This window comes from Salmo salar, chromosome ssa24 (genome assembly GCF_905237065.1).
Source record: "Salmo salar chromosome ssa24, Ssal_v3.1, whole genome shotgun sequence".
In the NCBI taxonomy this organism is placed as follows: domain Eukaryota; kingdom Metazoa; phylum Chordata; class Actinopteri; order Salmoniformes; family Salmonidae; genus Salmo; species Salmo salar.
The window spans coordinates 27,554,627-27,579,901 of NC_059465.1; the positions used below are offsets into that span (position 1 = coordinate 27,554,627).

Genomic DNA, 25,275 nt, shown 5'->3' on the forward strand with positions numbered 1-25,275 from the left:
AATAGCCACCCTTTGCCTTGATGACAGCTTTGCACACTCGTGCCTTAAGGGATCCTAAAATTCTAAATCAAATAGTTAAATGATCCTTGGTATGACCATCTTAAAACAAGGGTTCTTTATGGTATAGCTGACCCTGCTCATTCCTAATTAATTCTGGATTTTAGACAAATCTGTCAAAGTTGACCAAATCTCCAGACACAAGTTTTGAGATAAATATTATTTAAAGTCACAGAGGGCTATTGAAAGAAACAAAATACATTTTCAATTAATATCCATTATTTTTTAAGCACTTTTTGGGAGAGTTTGAAATTGGAATCCTTTGCTCCGGGACAAGGGCATTTCCAGGCATAGAGCAGACATGGAAACAAATAATATTGAAAGTATATTGAAAATTCCCCCACAAAAAGGTTTTCCTTATATAATTTTGCTAAATGTACATTTTAGATCAAAGAATGCAACAAAATCACTTATTTTTCAACTATAAAAAAAACTTTTTGTGCTGGACAATGATTTCCCCGACTTTCAAGAATCCATGACCTAATTTCCTGCTATTCTACACATTCTGCCATGAGGCTGAGAGAAAATTTTGCAGTACTAATTTCCTGTAATAAAAAAATTATTAATGGCTTATGATGTTTTCAGTACCATCTGCGTGGCTTGACTGACCTCCGGGGGTTTGGGGCCCCCCAAAGCTCAGGTGTGTGCTGCGTTTTTTTTTTGCTATGCCAGTGATAGAACCCCTGAATTCCTATAGGATTGCAAATCACCCAAAGTTTGTGCTTGTATGTATTTCTTCGATAAGGACAAAGCAACTAGACATTTTCATGTCAAAAGGCAATCATTGGTAAAACGGACATTAACTTTATTTAAAATGACTGCATTTACTCTGAAGACTTCGTATTAAAACATATTCAAATAATTTTTGTCTGGGTTAACAGTATGTATGGGCTCTAAACATTTTCTATACTTTATTCAATGTGCATGACAATTTTGTTCCACTAATAGTCAAGCTAAACACCAAATGTGCTCCTTGTCATATAGAACTCATGGATCCTGTAATGCACTTTGCTATCTCGGTTTGTGAAACAGAATAATACATTTTCTCATTCGCATATAAGGAAATAACCATGATTGTTAATGAGTTGTTGCATAATTTGTTAGGATTATATATTGTCAATGATAAATGTATGTGCCTGTATTTTCCTTCCATCAATGCTTCAATCTGTGAAATAAAATAAAAATAAAAAAAAATCTCTGATATACAACCTTTTTTAAACACTTCCAATTAGTATTTACCTATTTAGAATCACAAAAAGCATAGTCATATTGCAAATATCAGTTTGAGATGTACATACACATGGTGCTTTCATTTACTTTGAATCATTTTACAGTATTAGATTGTGTGTTCTTTTGCTCGTTTCATATCATTAACATACAGTACATGTACAGACTCAGCAGGTAATGATGACCAGGTTGGGAATAAATAGCTTGACAGTGCGGCAGTTATCAATCCAGACAAACACACATTAATGCATAAGAGGATAATACACTTCCTATAAATACTGTATGGGATAATTGAACTTTCTAATGTAATAATACTCCCCTGATGCAATAGTGACACATTTGAATGGATGGACATCCCTACATCCTAACAGGCACACCTCCTGCTGGTGGAGGTTTCAGCCTGGTCGTTAGTGGCAGCACTCCCATTGGCAGCCTCTGACGCAGGCCCCTCTGTGCTCTGCTCCATGCGTCTCATCACCAGATCCAGCAGAGTGGTCACTGCCTGGTCCACCTCAGCCCCTGTGGCACTACTCGTCTCAAAGTAGGGGATACTAAGGAGGAAAGGAGTAACTTATTATACCGAACACTATAATGAATGGATAAAGAACAGTTAACTTGTGGTTTATGTATTAAGGTCAGTTAACTTGTGGTTTATTTCTAATAGGGTAATTTCTAGTTTAAAGATGCTTAAGAAGATCCATAGACCTTGGCTTGTAGTAGCTCACTGATTCCTTCCTTGTGAATTAACAGAGGTATTAAAATAGTGAGCCTGTTTCCAGCATTGGATCTGGATCGGTACAAATGCTTTACAGTGGTGCTGAAGGTATGAACTCAAACAACCTCAGTTTATGTTAAGGCACTGGAGAAGTTAGCCGTGCCAATGGTAAGAGGACTAGCCAGCCATTTTATTGCATTGTACGGTCAGATCAGATTTCATAGAGGCAGCAGAATTTTGTCCTGAGCAAGCAAGTATTGATCTCACTTACCCATATCTGTCCGCCAGGTCTCTGGCTTGTTTTCCTTGTACATCTCTCAGGTCATTAAGGTCTGCTTTGGTGCCAACTAATACTATGTCTGGACTGTCACAATAGGCATTTGCCTGCAGCTGACCTGAACAATCATAGCAAGACATAACATTTCAGTTATTTATGGATATGTCAATTCGTATTTGAATCACAGCAAGCTACCCTGCTACCGAGATCATTTACTATAATGCCCAGTGGTGGAAAAAGTACCCAATTATCATACTTGAGTAAAAGTAAAGATATCTAAATAGAAAATGACTCAAGCTAAAGGAAAAGTTACCCAGTAAAATCCTACTTGAGTAAAAGTATAAAAGTATTTGGTTTTAAATATACTTAAATATCTAAAGTTAAAGTATAAATAATTCCTTATATTAAGCAAACCAGACGGCACTATTAAAATAAATAAATATATATATATATATAATAATTACGGATAGCCAGGGGCACGAACCAACACTCAGATATCATTTATAAACGAAGCATGTGTTTAGTGAGTCCGCCAGATCAGAGGCAGTAGAGATGACAAAGGATGTTCTTTTGATCAGTGTGGGAATTGGACAATTATCCTATCCTGCTAAGCATTCAAAAATGTGATGAGTACTTTTGGGTGTCAGGGAAAATGTATGGAGTAAGAAAAGTACATCATTTTCTTTAGGAAAGTTGTGAAGTAAAAGTTGTCAAAAATATGAATAGTAAAGTACAGATACCCCCAAAAAACTATTTTTACTTAAGTACTTTACACCACTGATAATGCCAAATACAAAGTGAAATACCCGATTAATGTGGTCTGGTTCTTAGAGGATGTACTAAATGGATGATTCACAGACATACTCATCCAGTTCCTGACATTCAGAAAACTCTGCTGATTGGTTAGATCAAACATGAGCAGGAAGCCCATGGCGTCTCTGAAGAAGGCTGTGGTGAGACTTCTGAACCTGGAATTTATACAATTACAACAATGTTCAAATACTGGTAAAGCTATGGATGTGGACTATCATTGAAAACCTCATCTTACAAATGATACAAAATGTACTGTCTGCTTGTTTATGTGGCCTACCTCTCCTGCCCTGCTGTGTCCCAGAGCTGTAAGTGCACTTTAAAAGTCTTCTCTGTCGTTCCATCAGAGCCAGTCCCCAAATACGTCTGAAGACATAAGAAAGATGTCAAATAAGTGTCATATCAAGAGCTAGGACCAAAGACATACTCTTTGGCTCTGGAATTTGTTTTACCAATCCAACGTACTGTTTTAATTAGGGTTCCAAGCCCCGGAGGAGCTTGAAACCTATTATAATTGTTAGGATTATTATTATCCTATTTTTGGAGCACTATAGCTCTTAAAATGGTAAGACCTATAGAGACCAAACTTGGTGGGATGGTGTATGTTGGTGGACAAATACATCTGGTTAATACGGGTGCAATTCGGCCAAATGGTGCAATTCAGGCTCCCAAGTGGCACAGCGGTCTAAGTCACTGCATTTCAGTGCAAGAGGCATCATTACAGTACCTGGTTCAAATCAAGGCTGCATCACATCCAGCCGTGATTGGGAGTCCCATAGGGCGGCGCACAATTGGCCCAGCTTTGGCCGGGGTAGGTCGTCATTAACAAGAATTTGTTCTAAACTGACTTGTCTAGTTAAATAAAAACAATAATACTTTTTTTGTGTTCTTTAAAATGGTGGCGCTATAAACAACTTGACTTCAAAAGGTCAGCCCCGCCTACTCATTTGACCTTGTCACAGAGTTGGGTACAAAGGTTTCTCTTTACCCAATAAACACATTTTCCTCTAGGACCAATGACATCACTATGAAGATCATCTGACATTTTGAAAAATATTTTTTTCCCCAAAATGTTCAACAACTCCTCAGACACCGCTAAACCGATTTCTCAGAATCTTGGTGTACAGCATCTATAGACCAATAACGTCATATTCTCCATAAATTAAGTTGATTTCTTAAACGTCATGGCCGCTGTGAGCCAATGAAGTTCAGTGAGCTCGGGCCTGACAATTCAAGTCAATCTTGGAGGGAACAGAGCCCCCTCCTGGCCATTCATCTCAATACTCTACAATGTTACCTGAAGTGTGCACTTGTCCACTATCGACATGGAGTACGTTTACATGCACACTAATACATCGATATTGAACTGATTATGGCAGTAGGCAGATTATGAAATAGTCATGTAAACACCTTACTCTGTTTATCTTAATCGGCATGACGTCAAAATCGAAGTTTGCATCAACCGATTAAAACACCTAGTTATCTGAGCGTTCTTTCTTATTATTAGGTCACGTAAACGCCTTAAAATCGGCATTCCAGCGGTGTATCTGATATGCGCAGATCAGTGAGTTCGGAACAACTGAATATTTGCGTCTTAGACATAGTTTTCACATACAAACTTTACATGATCGAACTCGGAATCAAATATGCTTCCCAAAAATAACATGGTCGCTGTTGTAGAATGTTTATTTTGAATGTCGATTTTCTGCATTATCAGAGTGCCATCAGGACGCCTGATTTCAGATGTGTCCATGTAAACAGCATTATTAGGGAAATCGTTCTTCTTGCAAAGCTTGTTCGCGTTTGAATTAAATTATTATATTAATCTGACTATCCACAATAATCACACCATTGTGTGCATGTAAGCATACTTATGGATTCAAGAGTATAAAATTGGTGCGAGAACCAGAGATGAAGTCAGGACCAGAACCCTTTAGATCCAGACTAGACTTTCTAACACCCAGACCAAGGACCAGTTGATCGAGACCACGACCAAAGCAAGACCAGTTTAAATGAGTAGAAATAAGATCCAATAGAGTTAACATGAGTAGTGTATAGTTCTGTTAAGTTCAGTACATTTTAGTCATTTAGCAGACACTCTTATCCAGAGCAATTTACAGTAGTGAACGCATACATTTTCATATTAGTACCCCGTGGGAATCTAACCCACAACCCTGGCATTGCAAGCGCTTTGCTCTACCAACTGAGCCCCACAGTACACCATAGTTTAGCACAGTACAGTTCATTACAGTATTTGTTTTACTTTAACCTTTATTTAACTAGGCAAGTCAGTTAAGAGCAAATTCTTATTTACAATGACAGCCTTGGAACAGTGGGTTAACTGCCTTGTTCAGGGGCAGAACGACAGATTTTTACCTTGGTAGAGCATGGCGGTTGCAATGCCAGGATAATGGGTTCGATTCTCACGACCACTCAAATGGAAAGAATGAATGCACGCATGACCGCAAGTTGCTTTGGATAAAAGTGACCTGTTAAATGGCATATATTAGTGTTACAAGATTGAGTCAAGACTGGAACCTGCAATTCATACATACATTCATGCTCTTCCACAGTGTTCGACCCTCATTTTTGTTGTGGTCAGAGGTTTAGTGCCTGCGACTTGTAATACATGACAGCCCAGGTTCAAATCCCACCATTGCCGGTTTCAGATAGACATCCCTAGACAGTGAGGGATTGTTGGTGTTGTACCTGAACTAAAATGTATGACTTGTAAAATAAGGCATAATATTTGAGAAGGCGAGAAAGGCTTGGACCCCGGGTCATCGCTGCTTGCAGCTATTTTTGAGTTGATACCCTACTATTCCTTGCAAAAAACAATCAACTGTTCAACCTTTTGGATTTGCAGAATCACATTATCATAAATTGGAAGTTGTGGAGCAAGGATGACTGAAAATGAATTTTATCTTGGAAATGAACATCATGGGCTACACAGTGAAGTAAAGCATCACGACTCACCACTCTCTTTTCCCTGAAGTCTATTCCCACTGTGGTGGTGAACTTGTGGTTGAACTTGTTGTCTGTGTACCTGTAGAGGAATGTGGTCTTCCCTACTCCAGAATCCCCTAACGACAGGAGCTTGATCAGAAAGTCATAATCCCAATCTGTCATTGTGCAGCCTCGTGCTGAACCTGCCCTAAAATATTAAACAAAAGTACCATATTATGGTCATATTCTTACTTGCATGTGACATGCTTTTGCATAGAGAACACAACTACATTACATACATTACTGTAAATAGTTGTACATTCACCATTATTATAGTAACAATAAATACAGTTGAGTCACTATTACATTGCCAGGACTTCAGAAGATTCTATACAGGTCTTCCTGAGGACATTGCAGGCTTGATTTGTGCCCTTACCTAATTATATACTTGGAAATGGTCATAAATATACAATGTAATTACAGTACTGTTAATATAGCCAATATACTGCAAATTGCCTTAACATTTAGAAAACAGGCAAACACAGGTCCAACAGAACACATAGCTCAAATTCCCAGTGAATGGCTTCATGATCACAGGGGCTTAAGGTTCCGCCCCTTTTTTTTCAATTTTCACCGAAAAGGACATACCCAAATCTAACTGCCTGTAGCTCTGGCCCTGAAGCAAGGATATGCATATTCTTGGTACCATTTGAAAGGAAACACGTTGAAGGTTGTGGAAATGTGAAAGGAATGTAAGGGAATATAACACAATAGATCTGGTAAAAGATAATACAAAGAAAAAAAACGTTACTTTGTAAAAAAAAGAATTGTACCATCATCTTTGAAATGCAAGAGAAAGGCCATCATGTATTATTCCAGCCCAAGTGCAATTTAGAATTTGGCCCCTAGATGGCAGCAGTGTATGTGCAACATTTTAGACTGAACCAATGAACTATTGCATTTCTGTTCAAAATGTTGTATCAAGACTGCCCAAATGTACCTAATTAGTTTATTAATAACTTTTCATGTTAAAAATTGTGCACTCTCCTCAAACAATAGCATGGCCTTCTTTCACTGTAATAGCTACTGTAAATTGGACAGTGCAGTTAGATTAACAAGAATTTAAGCTTTCTGACAATATTGGATATGACTATGTCCTGAGAAATGTTCTTGTTACTTACAACCTCATGCTAATCGCATTATCCTACTTTAGCGCAACCATTACATTTACATTTAAGTCATTTAGCAGACGCTCTTATCCAGAGCGACTTACAAACCATCCCATGGACAGGACACCGATCCCAAAGATGTTTTAAAAGTTGATCAGAGAGGAGCTTGCACATGACTTGACCCAGCTTTCACATGATTAATCAAGTGGCTGTCTTGTGTGAGCTGTAGGAAAACTCAAATGTGGCTTCTATTGATGCAAGGAAATTCTTTCATTGTCTACATACAGTATACTCTCAAATAGTTCTGAGAGAATACAAAAGAGCACAAAGAACTTGTGCTCCTCTAACTTATTCAGTTACACTGGTAATTCTTTATTTGAGAAATGAAATGACAAAGCATCGTGTAGTCTGAAAGATCAAGTGGAAGAAAATATCAAAAAGGATGTTTACATTTTTACATCATTACCATCATGGACATCCATTGACCCATTATAGAGTTGAGAACAGTCTAAAAGCACAACCTTCTTGATTATTTCAAATGTTTTGTTTATTTCCAATCTGTGTCATACTTAAAAGAGGCCCGTCATGAGACTCAGATTCCTTAAACACTGAAAAAGGAATGAGATGCCCATATTAAATACTGACACATTTCCCGTGTGGATTATAAAAAAGATATTTGCTCCGTTCATCTTTCCCTCAATTATGACTAGTCTACAAGTCCCTGCCGCTGGAAAACATGCTGCCACCACCATTCTTCACTGTAGGGATGGTGCCAGGTTTCCTCATTCAGGCCAGTGTTGAATGTTGGTTTCATCAGACCAGATAATCTTGTTTCTCATGGTCTGAGAGTCCTTTAGGTGCCTTTTGGCAAACTCCAAGCGAGCTGTCATGTGCCTTTTACTAAGGAGTGGCTTCCGCCTGATTGGTGGAGTGCTGCAGAGATGGTTGTCCTTCTGGAAGGTTCTCCCATCCCCACAGAGGAACTCTGGAGCTCTGTCAGAGTGACCATATGGTTCTTGGTCACCACCCTGACCAAGGCCCTTCTCCTCCCTCAGTTTGGCCAGGTGGCCAGCTCTAGGAAGAATCTTGGTGGTTCCAAACTTCTTCCATTTAAGAATGATGGAGGCCACTATGTTCTTGGGGACCGTCAATGCTGCAGAAATGTTTTGGTACCCTTCCCCAGATCTGTGCCACGACACAATCCTGTCTCGGAGATCTGCGGACAATTCCTTCGACCTCATGGCTGGGTTTTGCTCTGACATGCAGTGCAAACTGTGGGACCTTATATAGACAGGTGTGTGACTTTCCAAATCATGTCCAATCAATTGAATTCACCGTCCAACAGGACAACAACCCTAAGCATAGTAAGACAATGCAGGATTGGCTTCAGGACAAGTCTCTGAATGTCCTTGAGTGCCCAGCCAGAGGACGAATTTTAACCCGATCGAACATCTCTGGAGAGACCTGAAAATAGCTGTGCAGCGACGCTCCCCATCCAACCTGACAGAGCTTGAGAGGATCTACAGAGAATGGGAGAAACTCCAAATACTGGCGTGCCAAGCTTGTAGTGTCATACCCAAGAAGACTCGAGGCTGTAATCGCTGCCAAAAGTGCTTCAACAAAGTACTGAGTGAAAGGGCCTGAATACTTATGTAAATGTGATATCAGTTTCTGAAAAATAGTTTTTGCTTTGTCATTATGGGGTATTGTGTGTAGATTGATGGTGAAAAAAACAAATTTGATCCATTTTAGAATAAGGCTGTAACGTAACAAAATTGGTAAAAGTCAAGGGGTCTGAATACACTGTATATTGTTTTATAATATAATAATTGAGAACTAACAAATCACCAAAATAAAAGCTAAACAGTCAGGGGAATTGAACATTTATAAAAACAATGAATTTAACAGTATTGATTTAGTTATTGAGTTTGACTAAAATAACACAGCATCCGCCATGGCAAAATGCATATAATTGCAGGAATTGTTTTAAAAAAAAACAACATTTTTCATCATTTAGCAGACGCTCTTATCCAGAGCGACTTACAGTAGTGAATGCATACATTTCAAACATTCTTTCTCCGTACTGGTCCCCCGTGGGAATCGAACCCACAACCCTGGCGTTGCAAACACCATGCTCTACCAACTGAGCCACAATTATCCTTTAAAACTACAAATATATATACAATTTCCTGCAATTCTCAGAAATCCTCCTCCTCCGAACATACATACATACATACATACATACATACATACATACATACATACATACATACATACATACATACATACATTGCATGCTCGGAGGAGGATTTCTGAGAATTGCAGGAAATTGGCTTAAAAATGCTAAAATTGCAACACCAAAAAAACACCAAGATGGGGACCTCTAAAAATGTTCTGCTAAATGCAATACCACGTGCTCTGCCACACCCACCACCACAGCCCCTTTTTGATCCAGTTCTATCAGTGGCATGTGTTTGTAATGCCAGAAATATTTGAGAGCCATAGAACAAAATCAAATCAATCAATATGCAAATTCTAATGATGATAAATGGCCATTATGCACATAAGGAAAGTCTCACGTAGCCTTTTCAGAAAATGTAGGCCAATTATATAGCCCCCAACAATACAGTGTGACAGACAACACAATGCCTGATGAAATGCCTGAAGATGATTAAGCCAATATGCCACACACTGATGCGGCTGAATAATTAGATTAACTTTACCAAGATTTGACAAAAACAAATTCAGTCTTACCGATTTAGCCGGAGGTATTGCCAACTTCCATTCAGGGAGCTCAACCCGTGCTTGGTAAACACATAGTGGGGGGAGACATGCTGTTGATTGAACCTTTTCCCCTCTCACATGCTATAAGGGAGGAGTTTCCAGCTTTAAAAAAACAACAACCACAGAGTGTGGTGTTCACAGACCTTGTGCTTTCTGGTATTTCTCAGGAGAAAAAAAATGAAAAACTGGATTGAGGCCCTGTCCACAAATAATGTCCTGCTGTTGATTTCAGTGGAACTCAGCCAACTGGAAGTTTTGTAAACCCCTTAAAAGGCCCCTTCTCCCGCGTACTCTTCTGGAAGCTCAACAAGTAGGCTAATCTTTGGCTAATACTCAAAACTGAGTTTTTCCTGTCTAAAAAGTATGTTTTAGGACATAATTATGAAGTCAACTTGTGGGGGGGCATGTGGAGTTAACATGTACTGTGTCATCCACTGTATGTAAATCATTTTTATACAAGGTCTACACTAGATATACTGTATATTAATCAATCATATGACACTGAATTGTGCACCAGGGAGCAGAATTTCACTGAAAAAAATCCACGTTTTAAGGCTCACATGTAATGCAAACTAATTCCAATGTTTATCCATTTAAAACTGTACAATAAAATAAGGAAATGATCTTTATTTACATATTTCTTGGAACATTACCATATGTTTACAAAATGTAAAACAGTTTGAAAAATGTATATTTTAACATTAAATTCCTTATATTTGCATTGACTAAAATAACTATGAATCTCACTTGCTGAACATCCGAAAAATAAAAAGAATGATTTGAATATTTGTCCAAATTCTTAAACACCACATAGTGACCTTTGATATAACGGACACATTCTAACCTGAGCTGGGTTTGAAATACTTCAATAAGTTATTAGCCTGACTGCTTTTAGCTGGAGCCTTCTTCTCTCTGGCCAGGGGGCTTTTGCCCTGTTTTTTCAAAGAGGAGGAAATCTTAAGGACAGGTATCTGTTGTCTCCACTCAGACAGTAGCTCTCTCTGAACCTCTGGAGGTAGTTCTGAGAACACCTTGGGGTCAACGTTTCCTGGGAAACCACAGTCAGCCAACTGCCGCTGTGACACGAGGCCTGTAGAGGAGTTCCCCTCCTCCAAGAGGTCTGTGAATGAATACTGCAGGGAGGAGACTGTGTGTTCTTGTTGGTTGTTCGTTGTCGGTGCATTGGGCTGTCTGTCAAAGCCCTTCACAGTTTCTCTTAGGTCTATGGGAGTGCTGTGAAATGAGTCATTACGTTTGCATGCAGCAGGCTGAGAGAGCGAGGCAGGCTGTTCTGAATGGTTGTGGTGAGATGAGTGGGCTCTGTCTGCTGGATCAGATACTGTGGGTCTGACGGACTGAGTGCTATGGCTGTGGAGGCCATGGGCGGTCTCTGGGTAGGCAGGTGATAACAGTTCCTTCTGGATGTCCTCAGGCAGGAGACTAAACACCTCAGGGTCAATGTTGGGGGGCAACGGAGGAACATCTGTCATCCCAGGACTGTTGGTCCTTTTATCATCTACTGTTCCACCTATGCAGCACTCACCCACCATAGGCCGCTGCTGGGAGGCCTCAGGGCTATGCATTGTTGACTGTGTGTAAGGCTTGATCTTAAGGTTGCTAGGTATGTCTGGTATCCAGTGTGATGCATCCTGACCAGTCAACTCCTCTGTCTTACCTTCAACATCAGATCCAGCCTGTCCCCTGAGGTTACCAAGCACACTTTGAGACAGATCCTCCAAGAGGGGAAGGAGAGAGAAATGATGCACATTTTCAGAATTCTAAAGACAACACATAAGGAGTACACATGGCAGGGTAAAGCCTGAGACAGAGATACTAGTTTACTTCTAATGGGTGACATCCACATGTCTTCTTACCTGGCACCGAGAGGAGGCCTGTGTTTTCTCAGGAGATCTGTGTGTGAAGAAGGAGGCGATGGATCCCTTGCTGACAGCAGCACACTTGGCCTGCAGGTTACTGAAGCACACATTGAGAAGGGTGAGGTGGAAGGCTGTGTTGGTGGCCACCATCTTGTGGAAGAGCTTCATGGCCATGGTGACCAGCTGGGCCAAGGCATCACAGCTGCCTGACAAACACCACAGCAGATTTAAGAGGTGTTAGCTGCTAAATGCACAGTAACTGATCTACCATTCAAGATCTGTGAAATCCATACTTAGAAATTAATGTACAGTTAAAATGTAGATACACAGTACAGTAGGTACTAAACAATAGTATTTGCTGAAGCCATTGGCAGTACATTGGCAGTTTCAATGCCTAATGACTCGCAGACAAAATATATTCCATATTTGTGTGAGAATTATTTAACAGGTACCAGAGGTTATCTTTTGCCCAATGTGGTTGGGGATGGGACACTGCCTGCTCTCCCGGCTGAACCACTTGTTGGTTGCAGAGTAACGCCTGATGGTCAGTCGAAGGGTGAAAGGCTGCCTGCCATCTTTATGCATCCTAAAACCAAGACAGCTTAGTTAAACTTAAGAGCAGAAACACTACTTGGAGAACCATTTCTGCACCTTGCAATTCAAACCCTATGATTACCTGTCTAAAAGGCTACTCAACAGATCTTTAACCTTTTGCCAAACTTCATTGGTTGAGGACATTTTCTTGAAAGAGTCTTCATCGCTAAGAGACTTGGTATGTTATGAAGACAAGGAGAAAAAATACAGAAAGACATATCAATATGTGCACTGTAACAGTATTAGCTGAAAATTGATTATTGTATTGATCCGTTTTCATCTCACACCTGTGGAGCACCAGTGGGGGTGACTGGAGTGTCATCGATGCCCAAAGCCAGGTTCTGGAGGCGCTGAGCAGTGGAAACTCCAAACTCCCTCACCAGGTCAGCCAATGGGAAGAGCTGCAAGTCCTGCACACCAACCAATCCCAGGGCCTGAAGCCTCTTAGCAGTCTGGTGGCCTACTCCTGAAATGGGCCATAATGGGTAAAGGTAAAGCACTGAATGGCATGACAACAGCTACAGAGAGGTGATTACGGCTGGGGCTACATGGATCAACAACAGGTTGGATAATCTACCACAATACTCTACTTCATGTAGTGACTTGGATAACTTGCTGAGAGTCAAATTAGGAATAAAGCGTAAATCTATACCTGGTACTTTACGTAAACCATTTAGACTGCCCATAATGTCTTTCACACTCTCTGGCAAAAGTGTGGTTTGTTGATTTGGCTTGAAGGTGCCCGCCACCAGTTTGGCCAGCAGCTTACTGGTAGCAATGCCCGCACAGCCAGTGAGGCCCAGCTTGCTGTGGATCTCTGCTCTCAGTTCAGCTGCGATATGTGAGCCCACCGCTAGTAGAGGGTGTACCATGACTTTGGCATCTGAGGCTGAGTAGACAAAACAAAAAGATACACAATTCACAGTTACATTTCACATCATCTCAACCTGATTGCTAGTATGTAGACATGGAATTTCTTAGAACTAACGGCTAAGGTTAAGAATCCAAACCCACAGTGGCTCAAATTGTAGGAAACTGAAAGTGCAATGCAAATGTTTATACATTTAGCTTCACAAGTTGTCTCACAACCCATATCCTGGTTTCATAAGTCCCCAGTCTGAATGCTGCTAGACTTTATGCTACTCACTGTCAAGACTGTAAACGTGGCCTTCATATGAATAGTGAGCAGACTCTGGGGTCTGTTCCATCCTCCTCTCCACCATCTCTGTGATGTCCATGAAGTTCTCATCAAACCCCAGCCGTTCTACTAATGGACAGAATGACATCAGCAACTCTGAATGGAGGAAAGCACAGAGACAGGTGAGAGTTTTTCCATAAGAAAAAACTGATAGTAAGGTAGAATTCATTAGAGCGTAACACTGTGGCTATAAAAATAAATGTATCATCTGAGGTTTGTGAGATCATCACTGTTCTAGCTGTGGTTAACTCATTTCAAGAGTTACTGAGTTGATTACCTGTAACTTTGTAAGATGTCTCTCTGTAGTGTGTCAGGTCCTCTCCCTTGACCAGCACGAGCTGAGGACACTTCTCTTTGGCATCCGTCACTAACATCAGCTTTGTCACACCAAGGTCCCTGGCCACATAGTTACAGGTGACGATGATGTACTTTTGCTGAATACCTACAAGGAGTCCAGAGATAAGTTGTTACGCAACCAGTGCTTCCATTAACATGTTGAAAAATGATACAGTAAAACGTTTAGACACAAAGAATAGGAGACAAAATAGAAATAGTATGTCAAATAAATCACCTAAAGGCACATTCCGCAGTGCTGGGTTGCGGATCATTTCAACCTGGGCATAGAAACAGTCCAGGTCAAAGTGCAGGATGACTCTCTGTACTGGTGTTACAGGTACCTTATCGCAATATTTGCCCCCGTGGATCACTGAAAGAGAGAAGTGCAGTTTCACAGTGAGAACAATTACAGGTGAAAGAGCTATTACACCAGTGGTTCCCAACCTATCCACTGGGGTACTTGAGAAGACTCATGAGACCATAGACCTACTGGTAAAATGCACATGAGGGGGTATTTCAGGGGTACTCCTAGCCCTTGATCATGACTCCCAGTTCTGTTACATTACACATAAGTCATTGGACGAATGCGTCTTCTGTACGAGGAAGTTTTGTTAAGAGCCCAGATACTCTGTCCGAGCATTAACATGCACTGCTTGCGGTACAGTTTTTGAAGAATACGAACTTCATCTTTCATATCAGGGAGAAAAAAACAAAACGTTAAATTGATACACATCTTTAGAGGCACTAGCGGACTTACCATTTGGCAGAAAAGGCAATTGCCTCAGGCCTCACATCAAGGGGCCTCATGAGCTGAGCATAAAAAAATATATAATAATAATAATACTCCACTCGAGGCATAACAAAAATCTTTTAAAAAACTATTTTTTTATACCTACAGGGGGTCCTTATTTATATACCTACAGGGGTCCTAAAATCAAATAGCTAAAATATCCTTGCTTTGACCATCTTAAAACAATTCCATATGTTAGCTTAGTAGTAGTCGTCGTCTTGCTTTGCTATACCTCCAATATCGCATCGCTGTCACACCGCCTTTGGAGGTCTGGATAATATTTTCTTGCAAAAACGGTTTGAATGAGTCGCTGGCTCCCAGCGGCAAGATTTTTGATAGGATTTTACGGTTCAAGAACCCTCTCCCCCCATGCCCATCGGTGCTACGTGTTATGTTCGCCACTGTTTTCAGACAGGGAAGGACACATTTTACAGAGAGTTGTTCTGTATGCTAGTTTGCAACATTGCAGAAAATGGAAGAAAGCCTGGAAGAAAAACATAATTCTGTTTTGTTAGATTTTCTTTCATTTATTTTTATTTCATCTTTATTTAGCCAGGTAGGCAAGTTGAGAACAAGTTCTCATTTACAACTGCGACCTGGCCAAGAATAAAGCAAAGCAGTTCGACACATACAACAACAGAGTTACACATGGAATAAATAAAACATACAGTCATTAATACAGTTGAAGAAATTCTATATACAGAATGTGCAAATGAGGTAAGAAAAGGGAGGTAAGGCAATAAATAGGCCATGGTGGCAAAGTAATTACAATATAGCAATTAAACACTAGAGTGATGTGCTCTAAACATAAAATTGCATACATCAACAAATTTTGATGGGGTTTTAAATCAGCGATTTCCTGGCCATCCTCACCAAAGAATCGTCAGGCACTGTTGCACCTACGACATTAATCTAGTGAGCACTATTGGAGCTCCGCCCAAGCAAGGCATTTGATTGGTTTGATGTGTACCAAGGCATCACTGATTTACACCGGGTCTCCACCCCTATTTAGCCATTTTTCAACAATGAACTTCCCCAGGATTGCCTGTATTAGGGAACCCTGGTTCTCGACCAGGTTAGTTTAGTAGAAACTCAGCCTCGGGCCCTTAGACTCTATGGGGATACAATACGCATTTCTTTAGTAAAAAGACAGGTGCTGCTGATATTACTGCCATCGTCATTGAGGCAGAGGACATACATTTTTTATTTTATTGAACCTTTATTTAACTAGGCAAGTCAGTTAAGAACAACGTATGTGTAGCCCATGTATGGCATATCATACAATTTTTTGGCCAGACAGCATCAGATAGATTTAGTAAGACAGAGGGGCACTGTTTCCCTTGCTCGGATGCTTTCTCCGGTGAGAGAGTTTCAACCACTCGCATGAGTGAAGGAAAGTTGGCGGATGCACAGTGCACTGTTCGCATCCTGGAATTATTTTGGGTGAATGTACAAAGGTAACCTACTTTGTGAAGTGATTTGTTTGACAATCAGATGAAAACATCCTAACTGGTTGTGTTCATGGCACATTTAAAAGGTAATACATTTTTACTATAAGACCCATTCAAATGTTAAAAAAATCTGGGGGGGCTAAAACTGGGGCCTCCAAAACACTAAGTCCACCCCTGTTTATAGGGTTAATGTTCCCACATGGCCATATCACCAACTTACAGCTTGTGTTTATGGAAGACAGACAGAAGACAGAGGGACCACCTGTGCTAATTCGCTATCTCGCATGCTCTGAACACCTGTGTGTAATGGAAGAAGGCCTCCAGAAACGTGTTGTCACTGAAAAATACTTTTGGCTGCAACTGGTTAAAACAGTGACAGTAAGTGTGAAATAATGTTTTATGTGATATGAAAGTAAAGGGCTTTATGTTTCTAAAACTACTGGGTTAGGGTACTCTTGCCAGATCAACATTTAGTTGGTTGTACAGTAAGCAAAAAAGGTTGAGAACCACTGGACTAGGGTAGTCTGGGCAGAGCAACATTCAGTAGGTGGTACTGTAACTGAAAAAGGTTGAGAACCACTGGGCTTGGGTAGTCTGGGCAGAGCAACATTCAGTTGGTGGTACTGTAACTGAAAAAGGTTGAGAACCACTGGGCTTGGGTAGTCTGGGCAGAGCAACATTCAGTTGGTGGTACAGTAACTCTCAAACTCTAGGCGACATTCTGCCTCCTCCCTAAGGTTCTCAGCCATTAGCTTCACCCACGACTGCCTCTGTGAATTACAATATTGACGCTGTGTTTTAACGTTTAGAAACGTAAATAATAATTTCTTGCAATATGGCTTTCGAAACATATGGCCCTCATCTTTCATCAGCGAGAAAAAATGATTCAAAAAAAAAATCTACACTTACTGTAGCAGTTTTGTACAGATCCATACAGCTATGGGTGCCTCCATACGAGGAAACGACACTTCCGCTACACTTCCCGAGTTACTCTTACACACAGGTGGTCAGAGCATGCTAGATAGCCTCGTCTTCCGTAAACAAGCGCTGTAACATGGATATATTGCCGTGTGGGAACACTAACAAGGCGTGTATCAATTTAACTTTTTGTTTTTTGAAAATTATTTCTCGCTGATATGAAATAAGGTCCGTTATGTTTCCAAAACCGTAGTGCAAGCGATGCATTTTAATGTTCAAACCGAGCATCAGGGCTCTTACCAAAACTTCCCCCTACAGAACACGCCTAATGTAACAGAGTCATGACCAAGGAGTGGTACAGTAACCGAAAAAGGTAGGGAACCACTGTGTACACACTGAGTATAACATTACACACTTATTATTCACTACACTTAACATGCAATGTAAGTAAAGCAATTTGCTTCCGTCATTTGGTGTCACTTGTGTTGTTTTCTTACCAACATGGGGGGGTTGAACAAAGTCCGAGTAAATGCTCTTCCAGTCAGTTTCATCATCAATGTCCTCAACACCCACGTCCATTTCTAAACAACAAGAACATTCTGATGTACTCAAAACATCTAATATGAATATGTTTGAGTGTTGTTTCGATTTTTCATGCAACACACGAACGTCTCTTGGATGTCTTCTTCTGATTCTGGGTTCGTTGGCTTTAGCAGCAACAAGCGCATTTGCACCACCTACAGTTCTGAAGTACTTCCAGAGTAGCAGACAGGCACAGCCACTGGGTGGCACCAGCCACTAGGCATATTTGTATTTTAGCCTTGGGGAAAGCTTTATCAATTACAGGTGGATTCCCTGTCAATTCATTTCAAATGTGCTAGCTTAACTCTTTACCAAAGCGAACTTATTTCATATGATCATCATCATCATGAATTTAAATGATTGTGCATGGCAGTCCACTATAATATTTTTGACAGAATGTCCCGCGCCACGACTGATGCTATAAAACTGACGTAACACTGACGTCATGACAGGTGCATAGTGTTGTGAGTGGACAATTGATGGAAAGCGCCCACGCGTGAATAAATGTTATTAAATATAGCCGGAGTACAGATAAATTATAAGTAGTCGATGTTGTCTTCCATTGGGTTCTTCGCTGAAATAGACTGTCCATTTTTCAGACGTGACCACTGTAAGCGGCCCCACTGTCTGTACAAGCATGACAAAGACGAGCGAGGAATGTTTGACAACACCCTGTATGGGTCACCGGTAACAGCAGCAGGTCAGTTTGGTTTTATTGTAATTCATTTACATACAAATTCCCCGAAGTATTTTATCTTCAGCTTGCCTTTAGTTTTGCCATAGTTTTCCAAAAAGGCATACTCGTTAATTGCCACATTACATTTTCAAGTGGAAATGGGCAGTAGCCCATCAATTTGAAACCGGATTACTTATTTTAAAGTCTGCCTATAACCTAATTGCAGTGCATCAACCTGGCCTGACCATGTTTTAAGGAATTATGAGAGGTGGCTGCATTTTTTTTTTCTTCACTTTGGAAAAATAGTATGGCATGTGTGTAGTAATTTACATCGTTTGATTTTCTTTATGACATCAGTTTTCTCTTTACTTTTTCTCCATGAACAGGTGTTTGGAAAACTCATTCCACTTCCATCAATGGAGTCCCACAGGTCAATGAAGCCAAAGACCCTTGCCTTTTGGAGTTGGAGAGGATCAACAAAGAAATTGAGACTGTGAAGAATGAGGTTGAGAAGGAGCAAAGGAGATTATCTCGTTACCAAACTGTGCAGGTGGACAGTGAAAGGACAGGGTCCAAGAAAGTCTTGATTGCCAAATCTGAAACACCAGGTAAAGATCTGAATGGAAATAGCGTAAAGTCTTCACACAGGCAGTCAACTACAGCCTATTCTCCCGCCCGGAGGAAGTATGTGGTTGACAACTCCAAACCCAGGACTGATTTGGAATACGACCCCTTGTCCAACTTCTCAGCTTCTTTGCGATCTAGTGGTTGTTCTGAGTACAAACCAGGTAATGAGCAGAAAGTGAGAAGTGGGCAAGGTGTGAAGAGGACTAGAGAGAATGTTTGTAAGGAGGACCAAACTAAGCCACCTTCTCAAGAGTTCACTGTCTCACCAGCTAGTAGTAACAAGCTAGTTGATGACTCTGAAGAAGAAGAAGAAGGGGTCCTCATCATTGATATTCCACCTCTGGAGAGCGATAGAAAGAAGTGTCGGGCTCAGAAGCCCTGTAAGATCACCACAAACCAATCACAGGAAATCAAAGAGGAAGTCCACCCTGTTTTTGTTCCTACTGTGGCTCATGCTCCACTTAGTATTCCACTTCCTGTGTCCACTCCTGGTCCTGAAGTAGTCGAAGTCCTATCCCCACCTGCAGTGTCTGAGATTGTGAAAGATGATCACCTCAACACTTATGGCCTATCTAGTGTTTCCGCTAGTCGGGAAAATGAAGGTGAACCCAGTGCTGAGAGTATATTCGATGACTTGTCCAAATGCTTGGAAAACCTGAGGAGTGAAAGCGAGAGAATAGTTTATTACCAAGAGGCTGAATCCACTGCGGAAAGCAACTGTGGCCCAGAACCTGTGTCTCTCAAAATGAGTCTTTCATCCTTACAGACACGTCACCATAATGAGCCAGTTAAGACTGATGTCAACTTACTGATGGCAAAGCCTGGATTGCTTGAACGTGAGCTTGCCTACAACTCTGTTGAGAACAGTAACCATCTTCAACCCAATGAAGTCTCATATGGACATATATCTTCACTACCTCATAATGTTTTAGTCCCTCCCTCTGTCTCCTCCCCCCATAAACTCCCCATTGAGACCCAGAGAAGTGAGCAGCCAGTAGCACAGAGCTCTGCTCAGAGTTACTGGTCACCTGTACAAAGCGTATCATCAGTGCCATGTCTGCAGAAAATACCAGGCCAAACACCAGGGCTTGATTTTGCCCTGCCTAATCCAGTTCCGGTAGCAAACTTTGTAGAGCAAGCGGCCACTACTGTGGGTTTCCCCCAATGCCAGCTGTTATATGGGCCAACTACGTCAGGGACTAATGAAGTAGAATTACAATCTGCTCCTTTTGAGCAGCCTACTGTGGAAGCAGTGAATGAACACATTGTTATTGATTCAAGTTCTGAGGAGCTCGAGTATTCAGAGTTATCTGATAGTGACACAATGGAGGAATGCTATCGTATCTTCATGGAGGAAGCCAACAAGGGTGAAGAGGGATCGACAGACCAGGCTTGTACACCTGTAAGTGCATCTAAACACACATTGGGTGGGATAGTTGTACAGTTCAATGGAGATAGGAAAATGTTGTCATTGTGTGTTTTAGGTAGGAGCTGTGGATGTGGAGACACCAGGGTTAGCAGTGAAACCCAAACCGTTGCCAGGACCCAGGAAGAGGGTGGCCCATGTGTCCAGATATACTGAGGTACACTATTGAAGGCTACAACTCAAGCATATGACTGACTTTTATAAACTGTGATTCATGAAACGTTTCTTATTGTAATTGACTGCCTTCCTGTCCTATAGCCACCGGTGGGCAAAAGCAAAGCCCAGGTCATCGTTCCTTTCCGAGGAGGAGCCCCCCAGTTGTCCAACCCCTCTAAGATCCAGCAGCTGCAGCAGAGGGCCTCCGTTTTGTCCGCTGCTCTGAAAGGAGGCCAGGCATTCATCTCCTCCAACTCACAGAGAAAAGTGGTGATGCTGCCTTCTCCTGCTCATCAGGCCAGTCATCAGGCCACCCACCATCCAGTTCAATACCTCATTCACCAGCCAACTCACCAAACTACTATGCAAAACTGTAAGTGTCCATAACTTTAATATGTAAACTATACTTTTGTATGTGTGAGGAATGTACCAACCACTGCAATTTGATGAAGTTGTAAATGATAAAGTACAACAGGGTGATGTTGAGGTGAAAATGCACTCCTCCAGTCAGTTGGCATGTATATCCTATTGTACATATTTTTTGTCTGTTATGCATCAGAAGATTTCATCTATATTAAATGCATCTTATTTCCATCTGTACATGATACTAAGTTATTGGTTATATATTTTCCCTGCTAGCCTGTGTGAACGTCATACCTGTGGGAACAGCCATCCAGGTGGGCAACAACCTGCACTTCATCCTCCCAGAGGGAAGCTACACTCTGCCCATCACTTCAGCTAATTCTCCAGTCACTCCGGTCCATACCCCGGTCCATACTCCAGTTACCCCTGTTCCTGTACAACCTCAGCCTACTGCCTATATCCCTGCTAAGGTGAGTACCAACATAATGTAGAGATGGAATGAAATGGCTTTAGTGGTTTTCTTTCTATTGACACAGTAGCACATTACTGAGCAGATTATTTTCATTAGAGCTTGCATTCATATGTTTTCTAAAAAACTGTGCATGCCAAGGTCATTTTTGTTATGTTTCTCAAGTAAAAAGTCATTACTTTGCTTTTGTCCTCCCAGCCCATTCCTACCAAACGTAAAGCCAAGATGCGTCCTGAGGTCAGCGCCAAAGTCCCACATGACGTACGGCAGCGCTACGTAAACCTGTTTGTAGAGGAATTCCTCAAAACGTCTGTCACTGTACAAGATGCTTTTGAAAAGGTTTGTCCCAGAGCAGTCAACATTTCTATTAGCCATGATTATATTAAATGTGATTTGTCATACATGTTGTTGCCATGATCTATTGTTTTATGTTGGAAGCTGTTACAGTGTGATTTATACTTTAGGCTCTTGCTGAGGAGAAGACTGTGTATGATCGCAGCATCAACAAACTCAAGTACCTGAGTGTTGCAGTGAATGCACTGAAGAGGCTGAAGAACCAGAGCTCCGTCTCTGTCAAAGGTGCGAATCTACAGCAACTGAGTGAATGTATTCTAAATTGCTTTTTGATTAGTTGCTATAGTATGATATTATATTGTTAAATATCTTGTGGTGGGACAAAGATGTAAACAAAGGATATTTTGGGCTAAGCAACTCTAGTTGAATTGTTTCTTGTCTGTTCTTTTGCAGCTGGAAATGAAACTAATGTCCAGCTATCCAAAGGAAATATTCCACTCAATGAAAAAGCACTTTGGGCAAATGGTATCATGCATTCCTCAACACACATTTTCATTAAAAGGATAAGATTAGTTTCTAAGTTCTTATGCTATGCGTCATATCAACATCTTGACTGCTTTTCTGACACTTCCATGACTCATTTAGCTTTCCTATTCATTTTTTGCTGAAGGAGATGTTGCATTGTATGACAGTTTGAAGGAGCACATTCTGTCAGAGGAGATATTGACGGAGAATAACTATCCTCTTCAGCACCCAGAGAAATCTGGCAGTGCCATACTGTACCGTGAAGACTATAAAAAGGGAATCACTGATCGTGAGTACAGTATGACACATTGTTCGGTCTATATTGCTGAGTAATGACCAAATGTAAAAATGTACCTCTTGGAATGTGACATTTAGTCATAAGCATGTATTTTACATGCTTGGTACAAGCAATACATCAATAGGCCAGGGGTATTCAAATCCAACCCTGGAGGTCCAGAGTACTGTTTCTCTGTTGCTGGTGTCCCAGGTCTGAATCAGTCCCTGATTCGAGGGGAACAATGAAAGAAAGCAGTGGAACTGGCTTCAACAGTTCATATTTTAGGGCAATGGGCTGTGGTATGAGTCATTTCCCTAGGACTGGTCTACCTCGGGTATTGTAGTCAACATGGGCCTGTTCTTTTCATCATTCCTCATTCTAGAAGAGGGCATACTCCAGCTTTATAATGTCTTTGCTTTCAGGGCTCTGTTTAACTCCTGAATTGGCAACTTGTGTTTTTGTTTATGTTTCTGTGGGAAAAAAGCTTTGAAGAGGATTTGCTGTCGGTGTGGTGCCACTTACTCTGTGAACCAAGTGGGAAAGCACACTCGCAAGGAGGAGTGCAACTACCACTATGGGAAAGGAGTTGAGAAGAAGGGTGAGAGGACGTTATGGTATGTTCTAAATGTCTGAATACAGATATTTAATAACTTGCTCTTACTGTACAGTTCCAGGTGGAGTGGAAACACGCTACAGCTGCTGTGAAGGTGTGGCTGGGTGCCCTGGATGCCAAGTCTTCAAGGTAAGAAGATGACTGGTGCATTACACTTATTTTCCTTAAGACCCTTCTAAGATGTCAGGAAACATTTTGAATCGCTCACATATGTCTCCCCCCTCAGCTGCATGTCCATGATGCAGTTAGCCTGGATGGCTTTGTCAGTACCCTTCCTAGGCCTGCCTCTGACAAGGGATGCCCGGGTGTGTTCTCAGTCGACTGTGAAATGGTGAGATTCAGCAGTCACGTTATGGAATTCGTAGGCAACATTTTGCATGACATGCCAATTAAGGTTGGGTCAGTGTGTTTTGAATATCAATGTCCAAACTGCCACACTAGTGATCTGGTTTAATGTATGACTAATACATTTATTTTTCTTCAGTGCTATACCACTCAAGGTCTGGAGCTGGCCAGAGTGACTGTTGTCAACTCCAGTTTGCAGGTCATCTATGACACCTTTGTGAAACCTGATAATGATGTCATTGACTACAACACCAGGTAAGGCCACACAACACTCCAGAATTAATATTGAATCTTGACAGACTGCTTTATTTAATCCAGTATTTTAGACAAGGATGGCATGGAAGTCATTATTGCTCTCTGTTCCTTAGGTTTTCAGGCATCAATGAAGCTGATGTGAAAGGAACAAGCTCGTCCATCCGAGACGTTCAGGAGACTCTACTGAGCTTTGTCAGTGCAGAGACTATACTGATCGGCTACGGCTTGGAATCTGACCTCTGTGCATTAAAGGTGAGTTGCGCTGCATTATTTAACTATTTATTAGTGAATGGACACTGATATGGAAAGTCAATATCAGTCTTTTTATTTTATTTTTTTCTCGATACATCAAATAAAACAACATTACCACGATCTTCTTAGAGCATGTTTTTTTTAGTCCTGACTAGGCCTAATCTGTGTCTGGGAAACTGGCCCATAAAGTTTGTCCCCTTGCCTCCTTGCCTGTCTCAGCTGCTCCATGGCACCGTGGTGGACACCTCTGTGTCGTTCCCCCACCGCCTGGGCCTGCCTCATAAGATGACCCTCCACAACCTGACAGCAGACTACCTCAGGAGGATCATCCAGGAGAGTGGTGGGTCAAACACAAACAAGTCTGGCAGTGGGGAGGATGTCTATCTACTGTGTGTCATTAAAGTTTGTTTTTTATACCGTCAAACTGATCATGGTGGAATCAGGGAGACATGTTGCATGAATGTTCTTAATGAAAAATATTTCACAATCCCAATTCTGTCCATTCACTACATCTTTTAAATGTTCTTAGAACACTAATAAAAAGGAACATTGCAGGTGAGAAGGAAAATCTGAGAGATAATATTGTGTTGTCTAGGAGGCTACAGTCCTAAAACATGTATCCACTAATGTGAGAATCATTCCTGATCCAAGGCTTTCCGATACATGTAAGATATATACAGGCCAGGCCTACATTAGTCTTGCAGTAAGTGTTTATGGCATTGTTCCTGTCTCTTCCAGTGGGTGGCCATGACTCAGCAGAAGATGCTGTTGCCTGTATGGAGCTCATGCTGTGGAAAGTCAAAGAAGATGGCAAAACTAAACGATGGTGATCTGAATAAAACTGGCATCTCCCACCTTCATATTCATGAAATCACAGAGATGTATGTTAAAATGTCACTTATTTGTATAAAGGTGAAATGTTGTTGGCTCATTTCTTCAAATGCTCTGGGAGGGACTTAGAGAGGGACTGAAATTATATTTATGTACATTTTAGTTTTTTGATAGAATTCATTTTTGTTTAATCTTTGTTCAGTTATGTTATGCTTCTCAGTCTCTTATGCCAATGTAATTATTATTTGGGGATGCACTCAACACTCGGAAAGAATAATATATTGAAAGTAAAAGCACAGTAAAGAAATCTGTTGTGGGGTATTATTATGATCATGGTTGATGGGAACTGCAGCATTATGCTTTCATAGCTATGTGTGACACCTGAGGAGGTTAGAGTCAAGTCCAACAGCCAATAAACTCAATGTGCACAAGAAA

The 25,275-nt window shown here is 41.1% G+C and overlaps 3 protein-coding genes across 4 annotated transcripts; 1 reads left to right on the plus strand and 2 right to left on the minus strand.

Annotated features, from left to right (window-relative positions):
* Positions 1 to 840: 840 nt before the first annotated feature.
* Positions 841 to 10,606, minus strand: LOC106585376 (ras-related protein Rab-27B). Its single transcript, XM_014171513.2, has 6 exons — positions 9,956 to 10,606; positions 6,063 to 6,240; positions 3,367 to 3,452; positions 3,141 to 3,244; positions 2,271 to 2,394; positions 841 to 1,835 (listed from the first exon to the last, which is right to left on the minus strand). The coding sequence occupies exons 2-6, from the start codon at positions 6,213 to 6,215 to the stop codon at positions 1,649 to 1,651; spliced, it is 654 nt and encodes a 217-aa protein (XP_014026988.1). The 5' UTR covers positions 6,216 to 6,240; positions 9,956 to 10,606; the 3' UTR covers positions 841 to 1,648.
* On the minus strand, positions 10,598 to 17,847 carry poli (polymerase (DNA directed) iota). Its single transcript, NM_001140237.1, has 10 exons — positions 17,647 to 17,847; positions 14,226 to 14,360; positions 13,932 to 14,096; positions 13,604 to 13,750; positions 13,109 to 13,345; positions 12,744 to 12,922; positions 12,539 to 12,630; positions 12,315 to 12,448; positions 11,860 to 12,068; positions 10,598 to 11,718 (listed from the first exon to the last, which is right to left on the minus strand). Exons 1-10 carry the CDS (start codon positions 17,726 to 17,728, stop codon positions 10,825 to 10,827), a joined length of 2,274 nt encoding a protein of 757 aa, NP_001133709.1. The 5' UTR covers positions 17,729 to 17,847; the 3' UTR covers positions 10,598 to 10,824.
* Positions 13,570 to 25,275, plus strand: LOC106585729 (RNA exonuclease 1 homolog). 2 transcript variants are annotated; one of them, XM_014172288.2, is made up of 17 exons: positions 13,570 to 13,776; positions 18,331 to 18,431; positions 18,794 to 20,436; positions 20,519 to 20,617; positions 20,719 to 20,989; positions 21,256 to 21,449; positions 21,647 to 21,787; positions 21,913 to 22,027; positions 22,196 to 22,267; positions 22,413 to 22,556; positions 23,029 to 23,142; positions 23,213 to 23,286; positions 23,384 to 23,488; positions 23,642 to 23,757; positions 23,871 to 24,009; positions 24,229 to 24,349; positions 24,748 to 25,275. In XM_014172288.2, the coding sequence occupies exons 1-17, from the start codon at positions 13,727 to 13,729 to the stop codon at positions 24,837 to 24,839; spliced, it is 3,591 nt and encodes a 1,196-aa protein (XP_014027763.1). In that variant the 5' UTR covers positions 13,570 to 13,726; the 3' UTR covers positions 24,840 to 25,275. The 2 variants fall into 2 exon arrangements, with proteins under 2 accessions (XP_014027763.1, XP_014027764.1); XM_014172289.2 differs by lacking the exon at positions 13,570 to 13,776 and adding an exon at positions 17,202 to 17,522.